Consider the following 23,248-nt stretch of genomic DNA (forward strand, 5'->3'; position numbering starts at 1 on the left):
TGGCATTCCAGTCCTTTACGCGAGGAGCGGCTCTCACCCCGCCGGTGCAGGGGGAGGCAGCTCAGTCCCGGGCGGGAGCCCCCCGAGGCCTCGCACCTGCCGGCGCCGCCCCGCTGGGCCCCTCCCGCTCCCGCTCCCGCTCCCGGGGGGCTCCGGGCCCTCCTGGCCTCCCCCGGGGTGTCGGTCCCCTCCACGCACCACCTCCCGCAGTGGCCACTCGCAGTTTCCCGGCCAGCGGGAAAACTTCTTTTCCCCCTTAAAAGAGAAGTTTTAAAAAAAAAAAAAAGGGGGGGGGGGGAGAAGAAAATTAGAAGTTGGTGGAAGGGGGTTCCCGCGGGTGCGCGGCGGGGGCAGCGCGGAGGCGGCCGGTGCGCCCCGCCGGTCCCCTCCTCAGGCGGGGACAGGCTCCGCCTCCCCCGGGCTTATGACACTGGAACCTCCTTAAGTTGCGTCTCGCCACAGCTGTCTGTAAGCACTGAGCCGGCTGGCGCCATCCTGCTCCTTTCAGAAAGAATGCCTTCCCTGTAAAAAAAAAAAAAAAAAAAAAAAAAAAGGGGGAAAAAAAAAAAAAAGAGCGAGCGAGAGAAAGAGAGGGAGGAAAAAAAAAAATAGGGAACAAAATAGGGCGAGCGAGCAAGCACAATCTGATCTGATCAAGCACTTTCAGCTTCATCCCTCCTGGGTCACACACTGCTTCTCCACCAAGGTTTGTGCGGAATTTCTTTAGCAACTTGTCGCTTCCCCCCCTCCCCCGCTTTTCTCCCCGCTCCTTCCCTTCACCCTCACCCTCTTCTCCATCGCTTTACCCCCCCTCCTCGATTTACCCCCCCACCCTTCTCTTTTCCCCCTCTTCCCCCCTTTCTCGGTTGCATAATAATTAATGAGCAATCAAAGTGACTCCAGGCTGCAGAGCGGCGAATGGCACAAGTTCTCACCGGCTTAAGCCACTGGAGCTTCTCAGGTGCAAATTGAGCAAATAAACAAATAAACAACGGCGAGGACCAAAAAAAAAAAAACCAAAAAACCACCCCCCCTCCAAAAAAAAAAAACCCAAACCCAAACCCCAAGCAGCAAGAGCTGAGGCGGCAGCAGCGCGATTAGAGCAGGGAGGAGAGAGCGAAAGAGAAAGAGGCGCTGGGGAGAGGTGGGTCCAGGGCAGAGCAGGCGCTTCCCGGGGATGGCTGCCGCGGGATGGGATGGGTTTGCTTCTGCCTAAAAAGTCAGGTGCTAAAGTTCAGAACTTCTCAAGCACGTTTCTCTCTCTGCCTCCCTCCCTCCCTCCCTCTCTCTCTGCTCCTTCCCTTTCCTCTTTCTCGTTACAGGTGATCAAAGAAGAGAAACATCTGCAAAAGAGCGGAAGATACCGAGGGGATCTCACTTCGTAGAGATTTTTTTTTCCCTGAGTTTGTTTTTCCCCTTTTCCCCCCCTTTTTTATTATATCCTTTTTTTTTTTTTTCCTTTTTCTCTTTTTTTTTTTTTTTTTTTTTTTGGAATCGATCGTTTATCACCATAACCCCCTCCCTCCTCTTTAAACCAAACCTAACCAGAAACATCCCCAAACTCGCCGAGCACTTTCCCCCCCCCACCTCTGCATAACTCCAGCACCGTCTCCCCCTCCCATCTCAAGCCCTCCGCGCCTTGCCGAGGAGGAGGAGGAGGAGGAGGAAGAGCGGCGGCGGAGCAGCGAGCGCGGAAGATGGAGGTCTCCACGGACCAGCCGCGGTGGGTGAGCCACCACCACCCGGCCGTGCTCAACGGGCAGCACCCGGACTCGCACCACCCCACGCTTGGCCATACCTACATGGACCCCACGCAGTATCCTCTCGCCGAGGAAGTGGATGTACTTTTTAACATCGACGGACAAGGCAACCCCGTCCCTCCGTACTACGGCAACTCCGTGAGAGCCACCGTGCAGAGATACCCCACGGCCCACCACGGTGAGTGCGCCCACCGACACCCCGGCCCCCACGGGGGTCCCGGCCCCGGCCCCGGCCCCGGCGGCTCCGCGCTGCCCCGGGCCCCGCCGGCCCGGCTGCCGTCGGGCAGACCCCGGCCGCTCTCCTGCCGGCGGGGAAGCCATGTCACGGGTGGATTTCGGGGTTGCCTGATTGGAAATAAATCAAAATCCAGGTTTTCTTCCTTCCTTCCTTTCCTTCTTTCTTTCTCTTTCTCCCTTTCTTTCTCTCTTTCTCCCTTTCTTTCTCTCTTTCTCTATTTCTTTCTCTTTCTCTATTTCTTTCTCTTTCTCGCTTTCTCTGTCTCTCTTTCTCTTTCTCTTTCTTTTTCTCTCTCCCTTTCCTTTCTTCCTTTCTCTCCTTTCCCCCTCTCCTTCCTTCCTTCATGTCTCTATTTCTTTCTCTATATATTCCTTTCTTTATAATTCTTTCTGTTGCTCTCTTTTTTGTTCTTTCTCTCGCTCTTTCTTGTTCTTCCTCTCTCTTGCTTTCTTTCCCTCCTCTCTTATTTCTCTCCCCTCTCTCTTCTCTCACTCCCCCCCTTGCTCTCCTTCTTTCTCTTTCTTTCCCTTTCATCTTTCTCTTGTTTTCTTCCTCTTTCCCTCCCTCTTTCGCTTTAGCGTGTCCCCCCGCTTTAATTAGGTTAACAGTTAGGGTTTTCGTACGGTGTTTAGTTTTTGCACGATTAAGCTGCTCTGGAAAAGAAAAGCAAGCTGGAGAGCAGGGGTGTGAAAATGATCCCGCTGTCCTCACGCTTGGGCTATTTCATTTGCACTTGGTGAGCTTGTGAGGCTTGGGTCGAAAGTTTTGCATGCACACCCAGGGCCGCACCACGGCGTGCATTAAAAATAAGAAAGAAAGGAAAAAAAAAATCCCTTGGTGTAATTGAGTATCAGACCTGGTGTGTTTTCCTGAGGGTCCTGCAGGAAGGTAATGATCCACAATGTGAATTTTGTTCCTGGGTCACAGCTTTTAGAGAGAAGGCGAAATACCTGGGGCCGATGGGGCCCAGGTCTGTGGAGGGATGAGTGCTTTGGTGCCAGCTTTTATGAAAAATCTGAGAGATCCAGTATTGACAGCTGGACTTTACTTGTACGGTTAAAAAACAGGGAAAAATAAAAAAAAGGAGGGAAAAAAGCAGATGCTGATTTATGAAGCTGGAGAGTGACCTCTGTAGTGCCGAAATCTAAAAAGCCTGAGCTTTGCAGTGGAAATCACCCCAAAATCAAGGAGAAGAAAGTGGGATGAGCGAGTGGAGATGGAGCCGAGCCGGGTTCGGGGGGCTGCTCCCAGCCCTCAGCTACTTGTTGAGTGCGAGTCTGCATTAGGCTCCGCTCAGTAGCTGCATTGTTCTGCTATTAGCCCCTTTAAAACAATTATTTCTAAGGATCAGCAGCCTTTGTCCTTTCTTTCTTTTCTTTTCATTTCTTTTTTCCAACATATCAGCAGAAAGTGGAAATGCGGTCTCTCTGATCTAGCCTGAATATTATTTACTATGCTACTTCCTGGAGAAGATAATGAATCTTGACCCTTTCTATTCGTATAACCCACCTTCCCTTCCTTTCGAGCAGTTACTTTCAGTATTGTTCACAAATGTCTGGTACGATGAAAACTGGCTTGGAGATTTTCTAGACACACACAAGCTCCCATGCAAACGTACGTGTCCACGCTGCACCAGCTCTTTAACTATCTGTGCCCCTATAGATCTGTGTTTGCATCTCCCCTCCTGTGTATTTAGCAGTCTCTATACACATATCACGATACCTACAGAGGTTAAGGCTCTCTAGATGTCAATGCATTTCCAGGGCTTTATTAGCAGGCACAAACTTGCTCTCCTCCAGTTGTATAACTGTGTTTTTCAGCTTATAGAGATGTGTTCAAGTTGCTGTGAATTTGGGTAGATTTGATTCTTTGGAGATGTATGTGTGTATATATATATAATTTAGCAAGGGCAGCGATTAATTTAAAATATTAGGTACCATCCCTTATGAGCATTTATAACCAAAGAAAACAAGCTTTGACTGCGTAAATCTAGTGGTGTTTTTATTTTTTTTTTTGCAACGTCCAGGTCTGTGTTTTAAAAATACGAGTGAAGGGTCCCTTGTCATAAGAAGGGGATGGAGAGTTACTTTTGAGAGAGTTGGTACACCCTGCGTGTGCCATATCGCCACGAAAAAGCTGTCTAACATTTATGTGCAGCCTCGTGGAAGGAAAGAAGGACAAACTGGGCGGTTTGCAAAGTTTAGCAGCTCTGTTGGAAAGGTTGTTATCACATCTGCAGGCATCTTCTGGTCTTCTTCGTTTGGCCAGAATATTTCCAGGGTTTATAGCCCACGGCTACGTTCGGGAAATTATTTTCCAGCTAAGAAATAAAAAAATGATTTCTACAGTCGGGGCTTGGCAATTTCACGCAGGATCTTCGCTTCAGAGTCCGCGTAGGGTTGTCTGGAAAAGGGAGAGAGTGAAGCAGGGCTCCCCAAATTCCGTGTCCCAGGGCTGGCATCCCTGCTGGGGGCGGGAGGGTCCCGAGCCGGTCCTGAGCAGGATGGGGGCTGCCACCTCAGGTTATCGCAGCTTTTAAATTGGATTTTTTTTTTTTTTTAAGACGGGAGGGCTTGTGCATCAGCTGTCATTTTGCTTGCTCCCCCCCAAAGGGGACGGGGGGGGGGTTACGGCCCGGCACCCCCACGGGGGGCTCGCCGGGGCGGCGAGGGGTGTAACGGGCGTTTCGCTGTGCTTTCTCCGAGCAGGGAGCCAGGTGTGCCGGCCCCCGCTGCTGCACGGCTCGCTGCCCTGGCTGGACGGGAGCAAGGCGCTGAGCAGCCACCACAGCGCTTCCCCCTGGAACCTCAGCCCTTTCTCCAAGACCTCCATCCATCACAGCTCACCGGGACCCCTTTCCGTCTATCCACCTGCCTCCTCTTCCACTTTATCCGCCGGCCACTCCAGCCCGCACCTTTTCACCTTCCCACCGACCCCTCCTAAAGATGTGTCCCCGGATCCGTCCATCTCCACCCCCGGCTCCACCGGCTCCACCCGGCAGGACGAGAAGGAATGCATCAAATACCAGGTGTCCCTGGCCGACACCATGAAGCTGGAGTCCTCTCACTCTCGGAGCAGCATGGCCTCTTTAGGAGGAGCCACCTCCTCCGCTCATCACCCCATCACTACCTACCCACCGTATGTCCCAGAATATGGCTCTGGACTTTTTCCCCCCAGTAGCCTCTTAGGAGGATCGCCGACCGGCTTCGGCTGTAAATCGCGACCGAAAGCACGGTCAAGCACAGGTAGGGCGTTTGGCTGCTTCGTCCCCGTTGCTCGGGAGAGGAAGCTGTGGGGGGAAGCGGGGGGCAAAGGCAGAGGGCTGTGCCCCCCTCCCCTCTCCCCGCGCAGAGGGATGCGCACGGGCATCCCTGCGACGAACGCGGCGGGGGCCGGAGCCCCCCCGGCACACGCACACACACGCGTTCCCTTCCCCACAGCTTGCCCCGCTGGGTTTGTAACTCGAGTCCCACCTTGTCCAACCCGGGGCTGGGGGTACGACCCCAGGCGAGCCGGCCCGGGAGCCCAAACGTCCCCCCCCGCTGCCGCCGGGGTCCTGCCCCGGGGGCGATCCGGGCCCCCCCGCCACCCCAAGCGCCTACGGGGTGCTCAGCTGCGGCGCCTGAGGAGGAAGCGAAACCGAGGGAACCGCAGCATTAGTGTATCTCTCTGTATTTTAATAATGCTACTAAATCCCGGCCAACTTCCCCCGCCTGCCCTCCGCCTCGCTCTTCCCAGGGCCTCTTCCCATGCGGCGCCCGGAGATGCGAGGAGGTTTTTCCCTGGGGCGGTGGTGGGGGGGGGGAGCTCGCCCACGCAGCCCCCAGCCCCATCCAGCTCCGTGCCAGGCTCTTTGGCCACCCCCAGTGCACGACCCCCGAGCATCCCCCCGGCCGCACGGCTCGGGAGGGGCTGGGGGGTCCCGAGGCTGGGGGGTCCCGGGGCTGGGGGGTCCCAGCGCTGCGCGCACCCCGAGGAGGGGGTGGGGGGCTTGCGCGGCTCCGGCTCCCGAACGCTCCGGCCTTGGACATTTTGTGTGCAGCGAGGGGCAGTGTGTGAGCCGAGGGGGGGGGCGTGTGTGCAGAGGAAAGGGCGATTAGTCAAAACTCTTATTGTTTTCTTTTTTTTTCTTTTTTTTTTTTTTTTTTTTTTTTTTTTTTCCGAGGAGGCTGCTGCAGGGTTGCCTGGCATGAATGAGATCAGTTTTCAGGGTTTTTCCAGGGTGACATTTACTCTGTCTGTCTGAGCAGGGACTGTCTCTATTTAGCTGATATGTTTGAGCTAATCCAATTATTTTCAGACTGCTGCACGCGACAGTTGCATTGTTTATCCAGCGCCAGGAACTTTAATAGAGTCCGGATGCGGTTTGAGTGACAAAAAAACCCAGACCTGTATGTTTTGTACATGAAAGCAGGAGAGAGGGAGAGATGGAGTGAAACAAAAGAGAGGGACAGAGACTCGAACGGCCCCGGCGCGGCTGCCCCGTTTAACCAGAGGGGAACAAAACCACCCGGGTATTAACGGGAGCGGCTCCCCGCCTGGCCCCGGTACGGACCGGGCGCTGTCTCGGGGTAGGGACGGGTTTATTCTCGCCCCCCGGTGCTCCCCCGGCCGCCCCGGCGCCCGCCGAGCCGCAAGCTCCCGCCGGGGCACCGGCTGCGCGGTATTTTCAAACCGTCTTGCCCAACCCCCCCCGCACCCCCCTCCCGCCTCTTGTTTTCCTTTTGCCACTTTCTGTTACTTTACCTTCTAGAGAGACATCTGCGGTTCGTGATAAACCAACCCCAGGAGCAACACCTATTTTTTTTCTTGTTTTTTTTTTTTTTTTAAAAAGTTGATTTTAGCAAGCTGGGAAGCTCGCAGACAAAGGGTGCTAGTGCTGGAGGAAAAGGAGGGAGCGGGGTGTTTTTGCAGGATGAAAGAGGGAGAAACGGCTGCAAAAGTCTTTTAGTTTTTTGTTGGGGGGGGGTGAGAGGAGAGGGGTTTAGTGCAAAGGCTCTGGAAAAACGGTTGCCGTTTGTGGTTAGGGCGCGGATGCCTCTTGCTCGAACGCGGCGCGGGCTGGGGCAGCGGGGAGCCGGCTCTGCTGACTTAGCTCTGCTCTGGCCGGCTGAGGTCTTCTGCTGCTCTCAGATGGGCTGGGAGTGTCATTAGGTGCAAGAAAAAAAACCAAACCCAACCTAATAAACCGAGCACCTAACAAAAAAAGCACTCAAGCCTCTGAAAGTAGATGAGAGGCATGCAAGGACACCCCCTCCCCCCCCCAGCTCCCTCCTCCGAGCTGGGAGCCGGTGGGCTGGGGGAGACCCTCCCCAATAGCTGGGGAGAGGATAAAGAGGTGCCAAAAAAGAGGAGAAGAAGGAGGGAAAAGACCTTAATCAGGGCTCGGGCAGTCTCAGGGCTGTTTGGAATCCCAAGTGTCAGGGATGGACCATCGGGCTGCAGTCACGGTGGGGAAGCCAGAGGAGATTCCGCAAGTCGGGTGGTAGAAGCTTAACTGCAAATTAATCGATAGCAGATATTGGCAGAGTGGTTGTGTATTGGCTGGGGCCGGGGAGGTGTTTTCATTGTTGATCTGTGATTATTTTGGGGGTCCTTGATGTGGTTTGACCTGAGGCCAAAGGAAGAACTGCTCCCCCCCAGGCCCATGCACCCCCCTGGGAGCTGGGGCAGTGCTCAGGGAGTCACCCCGGGGTCCCCATACACATCAGAAAGGGGGGCAGGGACTTAAATTTGCTATCCATCCATCTCGGGGAGGGGTTGGAGGCTCCCGCAAAGCCTGCCAGGGTGTGCCCGGTCCATACGGCAACACGGGCTCTGGAGGGCTGTAGGAGCCCTTAGTGCAGAGGTGAGAGGGAATTGCCAGCCCCCCCACCAAAGGAGGGACCCGCAAGAGGGATGAGAGCTTCTCCAGGGAGTCCCTCGAGCCACCATGGGATTTGGGTTGTCATTGTCACCATCCCTCTTCCCTGCTGCTGGGACACAGGCCTGATGCTGCCTGTGGTGCTGGGAAGGGGGACAGGATGAGGCCCCCCCAGCCTGTGCCAGGGATGTCCCCCAGCCATGGCCTTGGACCCTTGCTTGGCCACCCTGAGCTTGGAGAGGGCTGGCAGGGTCTGGCATGGCTGGCTCTCTTTGGGGGGTGGTTGGTTTTTTTTGGGGGGGACGGACGGACTTTCCCCAGCCCCTTTTACCTCTGCTTTCCCTAAGTGAACTATGTGCTTTCTTGTTTCCAGAAGGCAGGGAGTGTGTAAATTGTGGGGCTACCTCAACCCCTCTGTGGAGAAGAGACGGCACCGGGCACTATTTGTGTAATGCCTGTGGACTCTATCACAAAATGAATGGGCAGAACCGGCCCCTGATCAAACCCAAGAGAAGGCTGGTGAGTCTCCTTCTTTTTTATTCTTTCTTTTCCTTCTTCTGCAATTTTGCTTCTTGTCTGCAGCTTGGGATGGACAGGGAAGCTCAGCCAGCTCCAAAATCTGGTCCCACTGTGTCAGAGGGCTGGGAGTGGGGGATGCTTGGAGAGATGCTCCCAGCTACTGTGGGCCTCAGTTGTCTGGTCCTCTTGGGAACTGTAAAACAGGTTAAAAAAAAACAAGATCCAGGGCTTCTTGCAAATCAGAAACAAGTTTTCTCCCAGGTTGCAATGGGGCAGATGCCTCTGCACAGTGCTTCTGGATGGCAACACAAGGACGGCGGCTCTTTCCAGGTGCTAAGGGCAGAGTAATAATTTCCTAGTCACCGAGAGATTGTCAGGAGAACAGGATTTCTCCTGGGATCTCCACACTGCTGTTGCCCTGCTCCCAAGTGTGTCTCCACACTACTCTACCATTAGCTGGTTTAGTGGTGGACTTGGTAATTCTAGGTTAATTGTTGGACTGGATGATCTTTTCCAACTTAAACAATTTTATGATTCTATGATTCTGTGATTCCATCCCGCTTGGCTGGCGGTGTCATGGAGGGGGGACCCAAGCTGGGTACTGGGTGCCATGGGAGCATCATCCGGACCTTGGTCCTGCAAAGCGCTTGGCTGATGGTCCTGGTGCCGCTCCAATCTGGTGTGGTCATTTGTACCCGAGCCATGTGGGTCTCAAATTGTGTCATTCCCCTCTGAGTTGGTGTGAGCAAAGACATAAGGTAGGGGATGGCAAAGCCCGATGAGTGTGCAAAGCCGAGCGTGTGCCCGGGGCCACAGAAGTTGAAGGAAGGCGAAAAGTGCGGGTAAATATTTGAAATAATAGTTGCAAGCCTCACGACTGTACTATGTACAGGCAATACGTTGAAGCATCCTCAGCGATCCATTTATGAATTTCTCTGGAAGCCGCAAAAAGGTCTGGAAGCTGTGGGCATGGCTAATAAATGCGTTGAAGTATATTTGGCAAATAATCAGGCAAACCACAAAGGGAAAAAATATATCAAGTTGGGGAAAAAAAATATGTTCCCTGCTTGGGAAGCTATTGAATGTTTTGAATTGAGGCACGTTTGGTTTCGTTAGGATTAAAGATATGGACGGGCTCCTGGGGGCTGCTCCAAATGCGGAGGAAAAGCGGCTCTCACCTCTCCGCGGAGTTTTGGAGCTGACGGATGGATCTGGCCGGTGGCGTGAGGCTTGTGGCCGGCACAGCCGGGACGTGCAGGCAGGCAGGGGGTGGTTCATTGGCCTCGCGTTCCCTGTGAGGGTGCTCATGGCCTCGGTCCGGCAACTCTTAGGCGTGGATTCGGCTTCCTCACCTGTGAGACGCCTGCAAAATTGGACCGGTGTTAATTCCATGGGTGCTGGGAAGCGTTTGCAGGATACGACCCCAGGAGGGGTTCCGCTGCGAGAGGCAGTGGCGTCGGCTCTGGCTGGCCGCGTGGGTTTAGGGAAGATGCGGGTTTGCTCCTCTACCCCCAAACTTCCCGCGGGCGAAACCTCTCCGTGCCTTCCCCTGGGCTTTTCCTGTCTAGGAAAATGCTGGTCTCCCTCGTCTTTCATAGCCTTGTTAGAAAAAAGGAAAAGCTTTCTAGGGAGGGAAGTGCGGGCTGGGATTTTTAATTTTTTTGGGCAGCTCTCTTGTTCTCTTCTCCTCCTCCCCCCGGCTCTTCTGTCTTAAACACACACACCTCATTTTCTTTTTTATCCCCCCCCGCCTCATTCTCTCTTTATGTGTAAAGTTAACTTCCTAGGAAAAAGCTGCCGGATATCTGAGCCCTGGAGATAACTCCTAAACAACAGCTCCGTTTCCCCAGCCCAAACACACAGGAGCTTGAGCGTATCCAAACAAGCGGAGGGGGAGGCAGAATAGGAAAGCGGCTGGAAAGGGGGGAGAGCTTTCAAAAAGTGTCTGATGGAACCATGAAAGAATGTCCCGAGTCACCCTCAGCCCGGCACATGTAAAATGAACTATATAAATAAATACATTGTAAAAGGTCATTCTTGGGGGAAAAAAACATAAGACAAAGAAAGAAAAAAAAGTGAAGAGAGACCTTGCCTTGCATAGTCACTCCAGTCTTGGGCATTTTAGTTAAAGTTTAAGATACAAACAAGTTCCCGTTCTTTGAATACGGCCTCTGTTAAATGGGAACTTTTGATTTTTCTATATATTTTTTTATTCTCCAGCATAGCCTGGGAAAAAAAAGGAGAAACATTTCTGTTTGCCTCTATATTTATTTCCCTTGCTAACCTCCCCCTCCAAAAAAAAATCAGAAGGCACCAAAGCTGGGCCTGCGTTTGCATTTTGTGTGCACGGATGTAGATGTGCGTGTGCCCGTGGCTTGGCTTCGTCCTTCCTGACTTGTGAAGGCGAGTGGGGTGGGGAAGGTGGTGTGTGTATGGGGGCTCAGAGCGGGGATCCAGCGTGTCCTCCTCTCCCTCTGCCACAAGTTTCCTGTGTGACCTTGGGCTGGTGGTGTAGGCTCTGATCCGAGGCACGCTGAAACTAATGAAAGGACTCCGACGGGTTGGAGAGCGAAGGCAAATAAATCCTTAGGTGCTGAGAACCCAGCCCAAGCCTTATTAAATTCAATGGGTGCCTCTGTAAGGGCTTTCTTTAGGGGAGATGGATGGAGCCGTGCAGGTCGAGGGGGCTCAGACATGTCTGCTTTGGGGGGAAGGTGGAAGATCTGGAGATGTTGGCAGGGGTGTCAGGAAAGGGCAGGTGGTACCATGCCACTGTTCTGCCTAAAAGGTCTACAGCCCTCCTGGAGACCGTTCCTGTCCCTGTCAAAGCCAGTGGCAGCCCTGCCACGGATGTTGCCGAGATAAAACCTTCCTTTGGATTTTCTTCCTTTCCCTGCCCATGTGGATGCAGAGCTCTCCATTTCCGTGTCTGGCCATGCTGGTTTTGGAAGGATTACAGCCAATTTCTCAGAAGGCCTATGAACGTGCAGTCTTTTTTTTAGGAAGGTGATACTTACAGATTTCTGGGTACCCCATGTAAATCCAGACGCTGAAAGTGTCTCTTAATTAAGGATCTTTATCAGTGCTTGGTTCCTCCTGCGCCGTCCTCAATTCCCCCTTCTCATCACTGCCAGCGCTTCTGAAGTTGTGCCCTCGCTCACATGCAAATGGGCCGTGGGGTCTGGTCCTACAGATGATATGGGGCACCCTGTTAGTCATCCCATTACTTACATGGTTAGGCTCAGGTGGGTGACTAGCGTCAGTGGATGCCAGTGCTGGGAGCTTTTACAATAGTGTTATTATTCATTGCTTCCTGCCCGCTACCGGTGTCTCCGGTATAAGTTGGTACAGCATGAAAGGTACTGTCTGGGACCGAAAGAGCACAGAGTTTAAAATATTCAGCTTACAATGCTGAATTTTTGTAGGGGAAATGCAGCAGATGGAAAAAGTTTTAGAGAAGATAGTGGACGTTGTGATTTATTCGTTTATTTAATGTCAGAGTTTGTTTGAAGGTAGCAAGGTGGTGACCGGGCATGTCTTTTAAACACACTTACCGTAAGAGAAATTATGGTGAGTGCTGTGTAGAAACCCCAAATATCTTCAAAGGGGATGTTTCCCCTGTGTGGGCTGAGTCAAATATCACTGGTTTTTAGAAATTTCCTTAGGCTTGATTTTTGGGTCTGATAAGGGCAAAGCTGCCACCGAGAGACTCAATCCAACCCCTGAGCCACCCATGCCGGCCGGCGGGAGCCGGGGGGCAGAGACCCGGACACTCGGCCCCCAGGTCTCGGCGAGAGCCAGCTCTGCAAGCTGTTGTGGCCATGCTGCATTTGAAGCACACATATTAACCTGTGGATTTCGACGGGAGCCAAATCTGGGGCTGTGGCATGGTCCAGAGGAGGACAGGACCGGGGCGCGTGTGCGCACATCTGTTGGGGGCTCTGCCCTTCGAGGTGGGATGCTTCAGCATCTCCTGCTGGCGCTGGGATTTTGGCAACCAAAGACCCGTGCGCCGTTCCCAACCCCTGCTTGTCATCAGCACGGAGAAGTCAGCTAGAGGCCTCATCGGGCCTGAGATCGGCTCGTTTCAGCGTGGTTTATGGTCAGGCAAAATGGAACTGTCCTCACAGGCAGCTGGTGAGAGCCCCTTGCTGTCAGATCAGGCTCTCTGTGATGCTTCTTAATGCTCATGGGCATCATATTATTTATATTTTAGGCAGTCCTTTTTGTCTAATTAAAAAAAAAAAATCCTACTCTATCTAAAACAAAACCAACCCGTCCTCTCTGCACCTACGCCGCATTAAATTATGATTAAAATTGCAACATGACCTAACAAGAGTTGGTATTAACGCTAGCGCTGTGCCAGTGTCCATGTTTGCATTTTGGGCTTGTTGTACAGTATCCAAAGATGTGGTATTTTTTTTCTTTTTTTTTTAATGTTGGATGTGCTACAGTGTGCGGCTGTGTGGGGTGAGGGGTAAATTTGAAACAGTAAGAGCACAAAAGAGAGCATTAAAGGCTCAGTTCTGCAAGGTGCCAAGCATTGCTATGATCTGGCAAATCGCTTAAGCACATGTTTTAACTTTAAGCACATGAGCAGTCCCATTGAAAGCAACGCATTGGGATGAAATCAGAGCTCCAGGACTGTGTCATATTGATGAAGAAGAGATAGGACAGGGATCTAAAGGACTTTTTTTAGGAGCTGTAGGCACTTGCACACAGGCAAACATGCATACGCGTTCACATAGGAGTCTGCAAACTACTTTTCCTCCTGCAGTGGCAGAAGGACAATGTTTGCTAAATTACAGTTTTTAAATGGTAGGCACGAATTCATGCATGCAAAAGAGGACCGACTTTGCTAAATTTGGCTTTGCTAAACCATTATCACAGCCAACAAAAAAGCTTCTTTATACACCTTGACACGTAGACCTTTTTCCTTTTCCCTCCCCCTTTATGAAATGGTAAATTCTTCTTTCAGGCTCATTACCAATCCTTAAATAAACATGAAGGTTAAGGCTGCAAAAGGGTGTAATTAAAAAGTTGGGATTCTCACTCTTTGCCACAGTGTTATTTCCGATCTGGAGCCCGTATCCTTTGAAGCTGAGCTGAATTTACGGGACCGGGCCGTGCTTGCGGTCGGACCCGGTGAGCAGCTGCCCACCAAGCACAGCACAGGTCTCACCCGGCGCTCGCTGGAGCCGGCGTGACTCATGCCGTTGACTCCAGCAATTGTTGGTTCAGGCCCTGACTGCAGAATTAGACCCCTGGGGGGTCTGAGAGAATTAAGATGGAAAGACATGTTGGCATTTAAATAATATTTTCCCCTCTGGAATGGGCTGTGCCAGCGCTGGTAATTTTGATGAGTTCTATCAGAGGTTTAGCACTCACTTTTAGGATGCCCTTTGGCACCTGATTCAGTTCATATATAATTTGGGATTAAAGTACCTCGGGGATTTTTTTCAGAATTATTATTTGTTCTCACAAGCCAGTTTCTGGAGGCCTCTGCCGATGTGCGTCAGTCTTGCAGGGTTGATGTTTTCTTTCTCAGCAATTTTGCTGATTGCATCTTTTTTTTTTTTTTTTAACATGGGTGCTTTTCTCTCCCTCTCCTTCTCTTCCCCTGTCTCTCCCCCTCCTTCCCACAGTCTGCAGCCAGGAGGGCAGGCACGTCCTGTGCAAACTGTCAGACCACCACTACCACCCTGTGGAGGAGAAATGCCAACGGTGATCCCGTCTGTAACGCCTGCGGGCTCTACTACAAGCTGCACAATGTAAGTGTGACTGTAAATGTAAGTGTGACTGCAATGCTCAATAGTGGGGCCTCAGTTTTGGTGCTTGGTGGTCCAAACTCTTCCTTGACTTAAGGATTTCCAGTCTTGGGTGGTGCTGAGACCTCCTTCATCCCCTTGGGGACCTTGGGGGTTGGACTGATGAGTCGGCATCCCCTCAGACGAAGCTGATCTGACTTTGGGAGGTATAAGACAGGGCTGTCCATGGGTAATGTTAGAGCTTTCCCATGCCTGAGCCAAGAAAGGAGGGGTGGATCAACACAGAGAGACATTATCTGCTGCTGATTGGGCTCAGTGCGTTGGAAAAGAGAACACGCCATCCTGCAAGCTGATATCCCTTCTATGTGTAGCTTGGTTCCTCCAGCAAATATAAACTCTGGAAAAAAAGCAAAATGTGCCAGCAACTATTTAGATATTTCTTGGGTTTGTGGCTGCATTTGTCCCGTCCCTCCACCCGTCCCCAAAGATGATTTATTTAGGTCTTGTGTTTGCCCTGGTTGACGCAAGCGATTCCTAAACCAAAAAGGACTTGATTTAGTTAGCGGGTTGCAGAGTCTGCTCAACCTGTGATGTGAATTTTAAAGCGTCTGTCATGGAAGGGAAGCAAAAATGAAATGAAATGGCTGGCAGATTTAATCTAATATCTCCGTGCAAAACCAGCTTGCAGGAACCAGGGATATGTGCCCCAGGGAAAGAGCTGAAGGGATCTGAAAAGTCTTCTACTGAATAATATTGTTAATAAAGGAGTCTTAAGGCTACTCCTATTGCTCTCATTCCACATGTGGCATTAGAATAATTATTATGTCAGGAGAAGGAAAAGACTTTCAATTTCTCTGCTTTGATATAACTTTTTTTTTTCCTAGTGGTCGTTTGCTTTATGTTTGACTTCGAAATCTCGGGCTATGTTTTGCCCTCATGTCCACCCACGCAAACACATCAAAGGCATATCGAGTTTCATGGGGCACCCAACCCTTGTAGTGTCTCAGTCCCTTCCATTTGTTATTTCAAACTCTTTGGTTTCTTGGGATGAGTAAACAAGTTTGGATTAAGTAGAAAAAGAAAACCCCAACCAGGGTAATTTTTCACCTGTTCTATGAGAGGCATCTTTCTTGGAAAAAAGGAAAATGTGTTTACCCTTTAGTGGGCAGGCGTCTCAGCACGTTTTGAGTCCTATGTAGCAAGCAAAGCTTGTCATCAAACTCTCAGTGTGATCACTGCAAACAAAGGGGTTGGACCCAGATTGAAAGCTCTCAGAATTTCACAAGAAAATATTCTCTGTTTGCTGTTTTCATGGCAAGAAGGGAGCAAGGTCAGCCAGCTTCATTGGAGGAGTCTACACTTGTGTTATGTTTTCATTTTGGCCTTGTAGCCACCGGTGGTAGGACTTAAATCATGCAGCCCGGGAGACCTATAGGGAGGCCTATACCTGAGCGGTTCTCCTTATACCCCAACAAAGTCCTTCGAAGAAAATGGGGTCTTCTCAGGTGCCATTCATTGGACATGATGGAGATGCCTGTGTTTGGGTGAGATGACTTGTACCCTTGAAAGCGGTGTAGTTTCTTCCCATGACCACAAAGGCGGCAGAATGATGAGTCCAGATGTATCTACCTGCACTGTAGACATCTGACTAGAGGAATCCCCTGTAAGGTGTCTAGAATGGTGTCTGAGTGCTGAGGTTCTCCAGAAATGTACCTGCAAGAGCACATCCTTTTCTTTTTCACACTAACGTTGTGAACCTAGCTGGCCTGAAATGACCCCTAGATCCACTGTTTAGGGAAACTCCGATCCAGCTGTGAAATTTGTGACGTGGGGCAGGCCTTGAGCACATTGGAACCATTTTCATATTCATTAAAAACACCGACAACTGCTTAAAAGCTCAGCACAGCTACTTACCAAAGTCAAGTAATATCTTGCCTTATGAGCAACTCCATTAATGGGACCTGCTTAAATGAAACCCCTAGAGGACTGAGATAGTGTGTGCAGCATTATGACTAGGCAAGGATACTAAAATCTGGCTATGAGTGGGTAGATCCTTTTTTTTTACTTTTTAAGATGATGCTTAGTTATGACTACAGGCGACATTGCAGCTGATAACCCTTGAACGTACCACCCTCAGCTTTAAAGGTCCACGATGGCACAGCATGGGAGCATTATTCTGCAGCCCAGCTGGCTTTAGAGGCTGTGACTGTGAAGGCCACGTTGTGTTTCAGAAGCCAAATACGAGAGAGTTTTTTGTGACCAGTAGTAAGGCAGTGGTAGCTTCACAGAGATGCCGTCTCTTTTTGGCTGCTGGGAGGCAGGACCTAGAGACCTGCGCTAACCGCTTGGTGAATAACAGCAGCAGCATCCTTTAATCAACTCAAGGCAGGGAGGAAGTTTGTTGGTTGCATGTGGACAAGGTTCCTTGGCTGGTGGAAATCGGTCTGGTCTGTTAAAGTGCAAGACCTGTTTGTGTAGGCTGTGGTCCTGCTCCCTTTGTGTATCTTATCTGCATCGGTTCTCCACCAGGAGAGGTGTCAGAAACAGAGGGGCTCATTGTAGTGTGCCCTTCCCAAGCAGCTGAGTGTGTCTGCACAGATGTTGTGTCAACGCCACTGGAAGGCCTTTGGCCACTCAGAAGATGTCTTCACCCTGTTTCAGGCTAGACTGTAGGAAATTGCTGGCTGCTTCTTTATCTGCTCCCCCCCCTGCCCAGTTTGTCTTTTCTTTGGGTTTAATGAATTTTTCTTGGGCCTTCAGATTATTAGGGTATTTTAATGGATTGATCTGAAGATGAAACTTACCCAGTGTTTAAGTCCACACCAGGAATGACTGCAGTGAAAAGACTATTTTTTACATGGGGATATATCAGCTTGTTTTACTGTTGATTCCCACAGCTTAAGCAAACCCATTTGTCGGTAGGATATAAGCAATAATCATAATAGTCTTGGGGTGCATTTAGTGAAGCTGCTGGCATTTCTTCCACTGACTTCAACAAGAGCCGGCTCCATTAACACCAGTATTAACAATGACTAATATTTCACATTGATACGGTGCCTTTCATCCTGTGGCATCCCAGAGTGCTTTCTAAGATACAGCCAGCCTGGAAGATTAACCCAACATTGTAATGACTATGTCTGAAGGATAAATCCGCTTCAGTGACAGGACCTTATTGAGGTCAATGGCAAAATCCCATTGTCTTCAGTCAGAGCAAGATCAGACCTATAATGTTTAAGACTATCCCTTGGATTTGATCTGTTGAATGTGAGGTTCTTGTCCTTGTTATTTTAGTCCTTCTTAGAAGCGGGATGAGCCTTCACTCACTTCAGGGATGGGTGGGAGTGTACCTTGCTGGAGCTGCACAGCAGACTGGCCTGTGCCCATAGAAATCAGTGAGTTGCCATTGTTTTTGGCAAAAGTCCTCAGAAGAGGCCTCTATTTCACAATCTCCTAAAGCAGGGCTGTGCGTCCCAAGAGCAGAGCAGTCTGTATTTTGCATATGATAAAACAAAAAGCATAATTCCTGCCCATAATTAATTTGCTCCATCTGAAATTAATGAATTTCATATACGTGCATTGGGCTGGTTTAATTTTAATTTAGCATGTGTTTGTCATTTTTATCACAATGAATTTTCATGAGAATGTCTTCCCTCTAGGTCTCTTGTTTCTCTACCCCAGAAACAGAGATGGGTCCATGGTTTTGACATTTTGGGGATCACTTCAACTCTGCTGTGACTGGCCTTTGAAATCACTGGAAAAAATTTCCAGCTTGCTATTGTGACTGTGCTGGTCTCACTCTTCCTGACATTTATTCGAGTCCTTATCTGTTTGGCACTTGGGTCAGGTACCTGCTAGGAGGGTGAGACCATGTACACCGGGATGATGTGTCCAGCTAACAGCTTGGATGGCATCTCCGACCCCAGTCGCAGGGCTGGCCGTGGCTTTGTCACCATCCCAAGCAAAACTTGTATTCCTATCTTTAAGCTTCACATCAAATCATGGCCTGGTCTGATCTGTTCTTAGCAATTGAGTGAAACATGAGAGACGTTGTGTCCTGCGGGACACGACACCAAGCTACGCAGGGTCAGGACCCTGTGCGTGCTCTAAGAGCCAGCACAGTCCCAGTCCCAGCGCCAGGCTGATATCGCTTTGCCACCACCCGCTCCTCAGCTTGCACCTTTGCTGCTTCACCTGGAAATCAATTCTGGCTGCCCCTGAGCCTTTGTGTCACAATGCACATCCTCATTAGGGGCTGGGGAGCCTAGGGCTCATGTATGCCTCCCCAAATCTGAGCTGGATTCATCAGGGATCGAGACTTCCAGGTCTCCTCTAGCATCGCTGCCTGGTAAGGCTTGCCTGGGGCTTCCTCCTGGCTTTGAACCTGGGCAACACGTCCCTGCCGGCTGGCTTAAAACAGGCCAGGCAAAGATTTCCCGTGCCAGCCATCCAGCTGGAGCAAAGGGCCTTCCTTGTGTGTGTATCCCTGTTCCCTCGGTGAGGACAGGAAGCCAGGAAGGGTGATGTTGTATTTAAAGCCCTTGGCATTTGAGGTTTTTTGCTTGTGGCAGCCCCAGGGCTGCTGCTGGGCTGTGCATGAGCAGCTTTCCCCCTCCTACCTTTAGCAAGCAGGGCTGCTCTCTCCGGCTCCCTTTGCCCAGAGGTAGAGGAATCAACCTTTGATTCGCCCAGTTTTAGGATGATGTGAAGTTTCCCATCTGCTATGGAGAGCATGGGGTCACTAATTCAGACTGGGATGATGAACTTTGGGATGCCTAAACTGGAGCAGATGAGCCTGGTCCTTCCTCTCCCCATGCCTCCAGCCCTGCGTGTAACAGGCAGCTATTGTATCCCTGCCTTCCTGGGGAGAGAAATCCGTGAATGATTCCCATGCTGTGGGGAAAGGCACCCGGCTGATGAGCAAAAACTGAAACTCTGCTGTGATCTGGAAGAGGGGAACGCTTTGTCCTTTGCACCAGTTTAAGATCTTATGGACGAAGATTTGCTCAGCCAGGAAACTCTTTTCATTGTCCTTCACCGGGGTTGAGACTGTAGTTCCTGGTGGATAGCGGATCCATTTTTTTCCCCTTTTCTCCCTTTTTCAGTATATCCATCAGCACTGTCACGTGCTCACATTTATTATGAAAACCAGTGTTCAGCCCTGGGGGGTTTTCAGGACTCTCCTGTCTTCTGCTATGGGTGGAATTCTGCAGAGGATCCTGTTCAAGATCTGTATAACTCCTCACATAAACTCCCAAGTCCAGATTTTTAAGGACGTTTATGGATATTGGATGCATAAGTCGCTTTCCAAGTGTGGTCTGTGGGGCTTTCACGGCACCTGTGTTAATGCATGTTATGATGCCTCAATAGGAGTTTCTTACAGGAGGTCCAACGGACCTTTTCCTACCGTTTCCCAACCCTGACGGGTGTATGGTTGCTCATTGCAGCCGCTTATATCCGTGCAGAAGAATATAATGCTCAGGTTTCCTATAGGTATGTCTGCATGCAAGTAGAGAATGCTCTGCCGGGCAGCACAGATACCTGTTGCAGCACTCCCAAAAACCCTAGAAGGCTTTAGAAATAAAATCGGATCTGCTAAAGTAAACCTGAAAGAATGGTCAGAGCAAAATCTTTCGAAAGAAGAAAAATAAGACGAACACCTGACACTTTTGTGAAGAGTTTGCCCAGCCCCCCAATGCCGCCGTGAAAGTTTGAGACCCCTCGTAACACTGCATCCCAGCAGCTCTTGCCACTAATGGTTTTAGATCAGTCAGAAAGCCTCGGGGTGAGATAGTGTCTGCGAGGAATATTTCAAGGTGATAATGATTGGTTTTGCTCCTAAACACAGTGCAATTACCTAATGTGCAGATAGCTGGAATTTTTCAGCCCCTGCGAGTTATTTGGGTATGTTTTGCTCCCGTGCCAGCAATTTTCTGTCATCTTGCCTTCAGAAATTTCAACAGAACTTGGGATTTCCTGGTGGGATCTGAATTTTGGGATGGGGGGGGGGGGGGGTTGTGCAGCTGTGGCACCACAGGGTGTACGAGGGAGGAAGGGGGCTGCTGGGTCTTCAGCTGGTCCTGGGCACATCCCCAGGGCTGCCTGGGCATGGGGTACATGAATCCCATGGTGATCTGGGGAGAAGGGATGGAAACACAAAAAAAATAATTGATTTTTGTTTAGATTAACAGACCCCTGACTATGAAGAAAGAAGGAATTCAGACCAGAAACCGAAAAATGTCTAGCAAATCCAAAAAGTGCAAAAAGGTCCATGACAACCTTGAAGACTTTCCCAAGAGCAGCTCCTTTAACCCCGCCGCCCTCTCCAGACACATGTCCTCCATCAGCCACATTTCACCTTTCAGTCACTCCAGCCACATGCTGACTACACCAACACCGATGCATCCTCCATCCAGCCTCTCCTTTGGACCTCACCATCCTTCCAGTATGGTCACTGCCATGGGTTAGCGAGAGACTCCCCTGCTGAATGCTTACAGTCTCAAAATGAGATTTACTTTATATACTTGCATTTTTGCAGGCGTGTGGTTATGGGTCTGACGTCCCAAATCAAATGGGAGGGGGAAAAAAGAATTAAAAAAAAAAAAAAGTCATTTGAAGGCATAAGAGAGGAAAAAAAAACCCCAAAAAACTCAGAAAAAAACTACAAAAAGCACAAAAAAGGAAAAAAAAAGAAAAAAAGAGAAAAAAGTAAAAAAAAAGTTTTAAAAAAGTGATGTTTGCCACTTTTTAAAGGAACTCACTATGGCGTCTATGTATTCTTATCCACTGAATCTGGATACCATTTGTGAATAAGCCATTCAGAACTTGCATTCCCTATTGGACAGGATCTCTAGTGCTGTGAAAAAAATAATAAAATAAAATAAAACCCACTGAACATTGCATATAACTTATATTGTAAGAAATACTGTACATTTGAGGAAGACTTTATTGCATCTGGAGAGCTGTAAAGAAAAAGGCATGAAGGACTCCGAGAGATTTTTTTTTTAAAGGAAAAGAAAAAAAAAAGAGGACGGGAGGACAATTTAAAAACAAGAAAAATAAACAATGCAGACCAAGAGGAAACGCGGTCTTACGAACAAATGGACCAACTGCCAGTCATGTCTTCTCCTTTTATTTTATTTTTATTTCATTTTTTTTTGGTTGGTTTTTTTTTTGTTTGTTTTTTTTTTCGTTTCCGGGGAGGGGGAGGGGGCTGGCTAGAACGGTTTTGATGATGCATTAACTAACTAACTAACTGAATAAATAACTGAATAAATAAAACCTATAGGGAGATCATTCATTTCAGGCCACAGGCCTTTTACATAGGAAGTACCAATGGTGTCAGGCAATCAGTGTTAACATGCGGACATTGCCAACAAGGGGTTTTCAGATAGCCATTCTCCAGGTCTATATGCATTGTGAACAAGTTCCTGTAATTGTTGTTTGTATGTATAATTCAACGCACCAAAATAAGAAAGATGTAGATTTATTTCATCCTATTATACAGGCTGAATGGTTGTACAAATTTATTTACTGCTAGTGATAAGACCTGCTTTTTTTGTTTTGTTTTCATATTTTTTCCTCCTTTTTTTTTTTTTTGAGAATAAACTAGATTAAATTCTGTTGACTTAAAAGTGTTTTGTGCTTGTGGGTGGGAAAGGGAATATGTTTCTTTCTTTCTTCTTCTTATTTTTTTTAAATTTGTTTTGATGGTATTTACTGCGTAGTTACCATGGGTACTGGAATGTTTGTCTCTGAGCTCATGCTGACAGCCAATGCAGTGTTTGTGGTGGCTTGATAAAAAAACCCCCCACAGAACAAAGGAAAAAAAAAAACCCTTAAAAATAAATGGACTGCATGTTAGTGTAACCCCACTGTCCGGTGTGTGCTCCCTGTCCCTTGAACCGCAACCCAGCTGCTGCCCCCGCCTGCTGTTGGGCTCCCACGTGGGTTGGGTTCCTTTTGGTCTCAGTCAACTATGGCCACCATGGTGGCAAACCTGTTCCGGTGACAATTTGGGACTGGAATAAGTGCAAAGGTATGGCAGAGTCCTTATGGTCCTGGCTACTTTTTGGGCAGTACGAGGCAAGACCCTGAGACTTTGGACAGGAGCACTTTCTGCTCTGCCCTGTTGGGTACTCAGTGGTATAATTTGATGGTCTAAAGTTGAGATCTCGATGTGAAATCAAGATGTACCAGACCCTGTCCCTGTGCTTGGAGGAATGGGCAGCACCTGTTACAAAAGACTGGGTTTGATGGTAGACAGAGGACAATTCTCAAAAATTCAAAGGCCATCAGCCAGCCCCTTCCTTTAAGAGTTTTCTTTGAAATATTCCCATTTGTATTATTATTATTATTATTATTATTATTATTATTATTATTATTATCAAAGTTTAGCTCTCATAATTTGATTTCTGATGGTTTAATCCTTAGGAATCAGTCTTCAGTATTTACTCTTCCAGCTTCTTTATACCATCATAAGGGTTGGGCGTTTACTTTCCAAATGAAGGGTTAAACTTCTTATCACCCCACTCCACTTGGAGATTTAAGCATTGTGTGATAAGACAGAGGTTGCCAAGGCTGTGAGAAAAATGCTTAAAAAACCCCAAACAAAAAACACAAGCCCCAAACATAAAAACCTCAACAAACATGACCTGCAAATGAATTATAATTTTTCTTTTTAATGTGGAATGTTCTTTCCGCAGAGTACTTTCACCCAGAAATATGTGTACTCCTAACTTTCAATGCCAAGTGGGTGGAAAAATATCACCATATCTGTCGATGCTATTTTGAACCCACTTTCTCTTAGGTGATGATGGGAGAGGGTAACGGTGGCATGGTCTAATCTTCTTCTGCAGGATGGCTTACATGAATAAGGATGTTTCATGTAAGAAAGACCACTTTGCAACTTTCAGGATGATTATACAGAGATCAAACAGTCATTTGATTTGGGAATGGGGGTGGAGGGGAGGAGGATTGACCTTTATTTGGGCTTTTTCTCCCCTGTTTCAAAATGAACCTAGTTAAACTATGCCTACCATAAAGGCGGATTTAGCAGATGTAAGTGGAACAGGCAGTAATCGTTTTGTAACGTTGTATATTC

The 23,248-nt window shown here is 49.2% G+C and overlaps 1 protein-coding gene across 8 annotated transcripts; it reads left to right on the forward strand.

Moving 5' to 3' along the window:
• The first annotated feature begins 1,697 nt into the window (after positions 1-1,697).
• GATA3 (GATA binding protein 3) lies at positions 1,698-20,775 on the forward strand. Of its 8 annotated transcripts, none has more exons than XM_075718266.1 (5): positions 1,698-1,944; positions 4,704-5,250; positions 8,209-8,380; positions 14,026-14,151; positions 20,329-20,775. In XM_075718266.1, exons 1-5 carry the CDS (start codon positions 1,698-1,700, stop codon positions 20,611-20,613), a joined length of 1,377 nt encoding a protein of 458 aa, XP_075574381.1. In that variant the 3' UTR covers positions 20,614-20,775. The 8 variants fall into 8 exon arrangements, with proteins under 8 accessions (XP_075574381.1, XP_075574386.1, XP_075574403.1 ...); XM_075718271.1 differs by having other exon boundaries at positions 4,704-5,243; positions 8,235-8,380; XM_075718288.1 differs by having other exon boundaries at positions 4,704-5,243; positions 8,238-8,380.
• Positions 20,776-23,248: the final 2,473 nt, after the last annotated feature.

This window comes from Pelecanus crispus, chromosome 1 (assembly GCF_030463565.1).
Source record: "Pelecanus crispus isolate bPelCri1 chromosome 1, bPelCri1.pri, whole genome shotgun sequence".
In the NCBI taxonomy this organism is placed as follows: domain Eukaryota; kingdom Metazoa; phylum Chordata; class Aves; order Pelecaniformes; family Pelecanidae; genus Pelecanus; species Pelecanus crispus.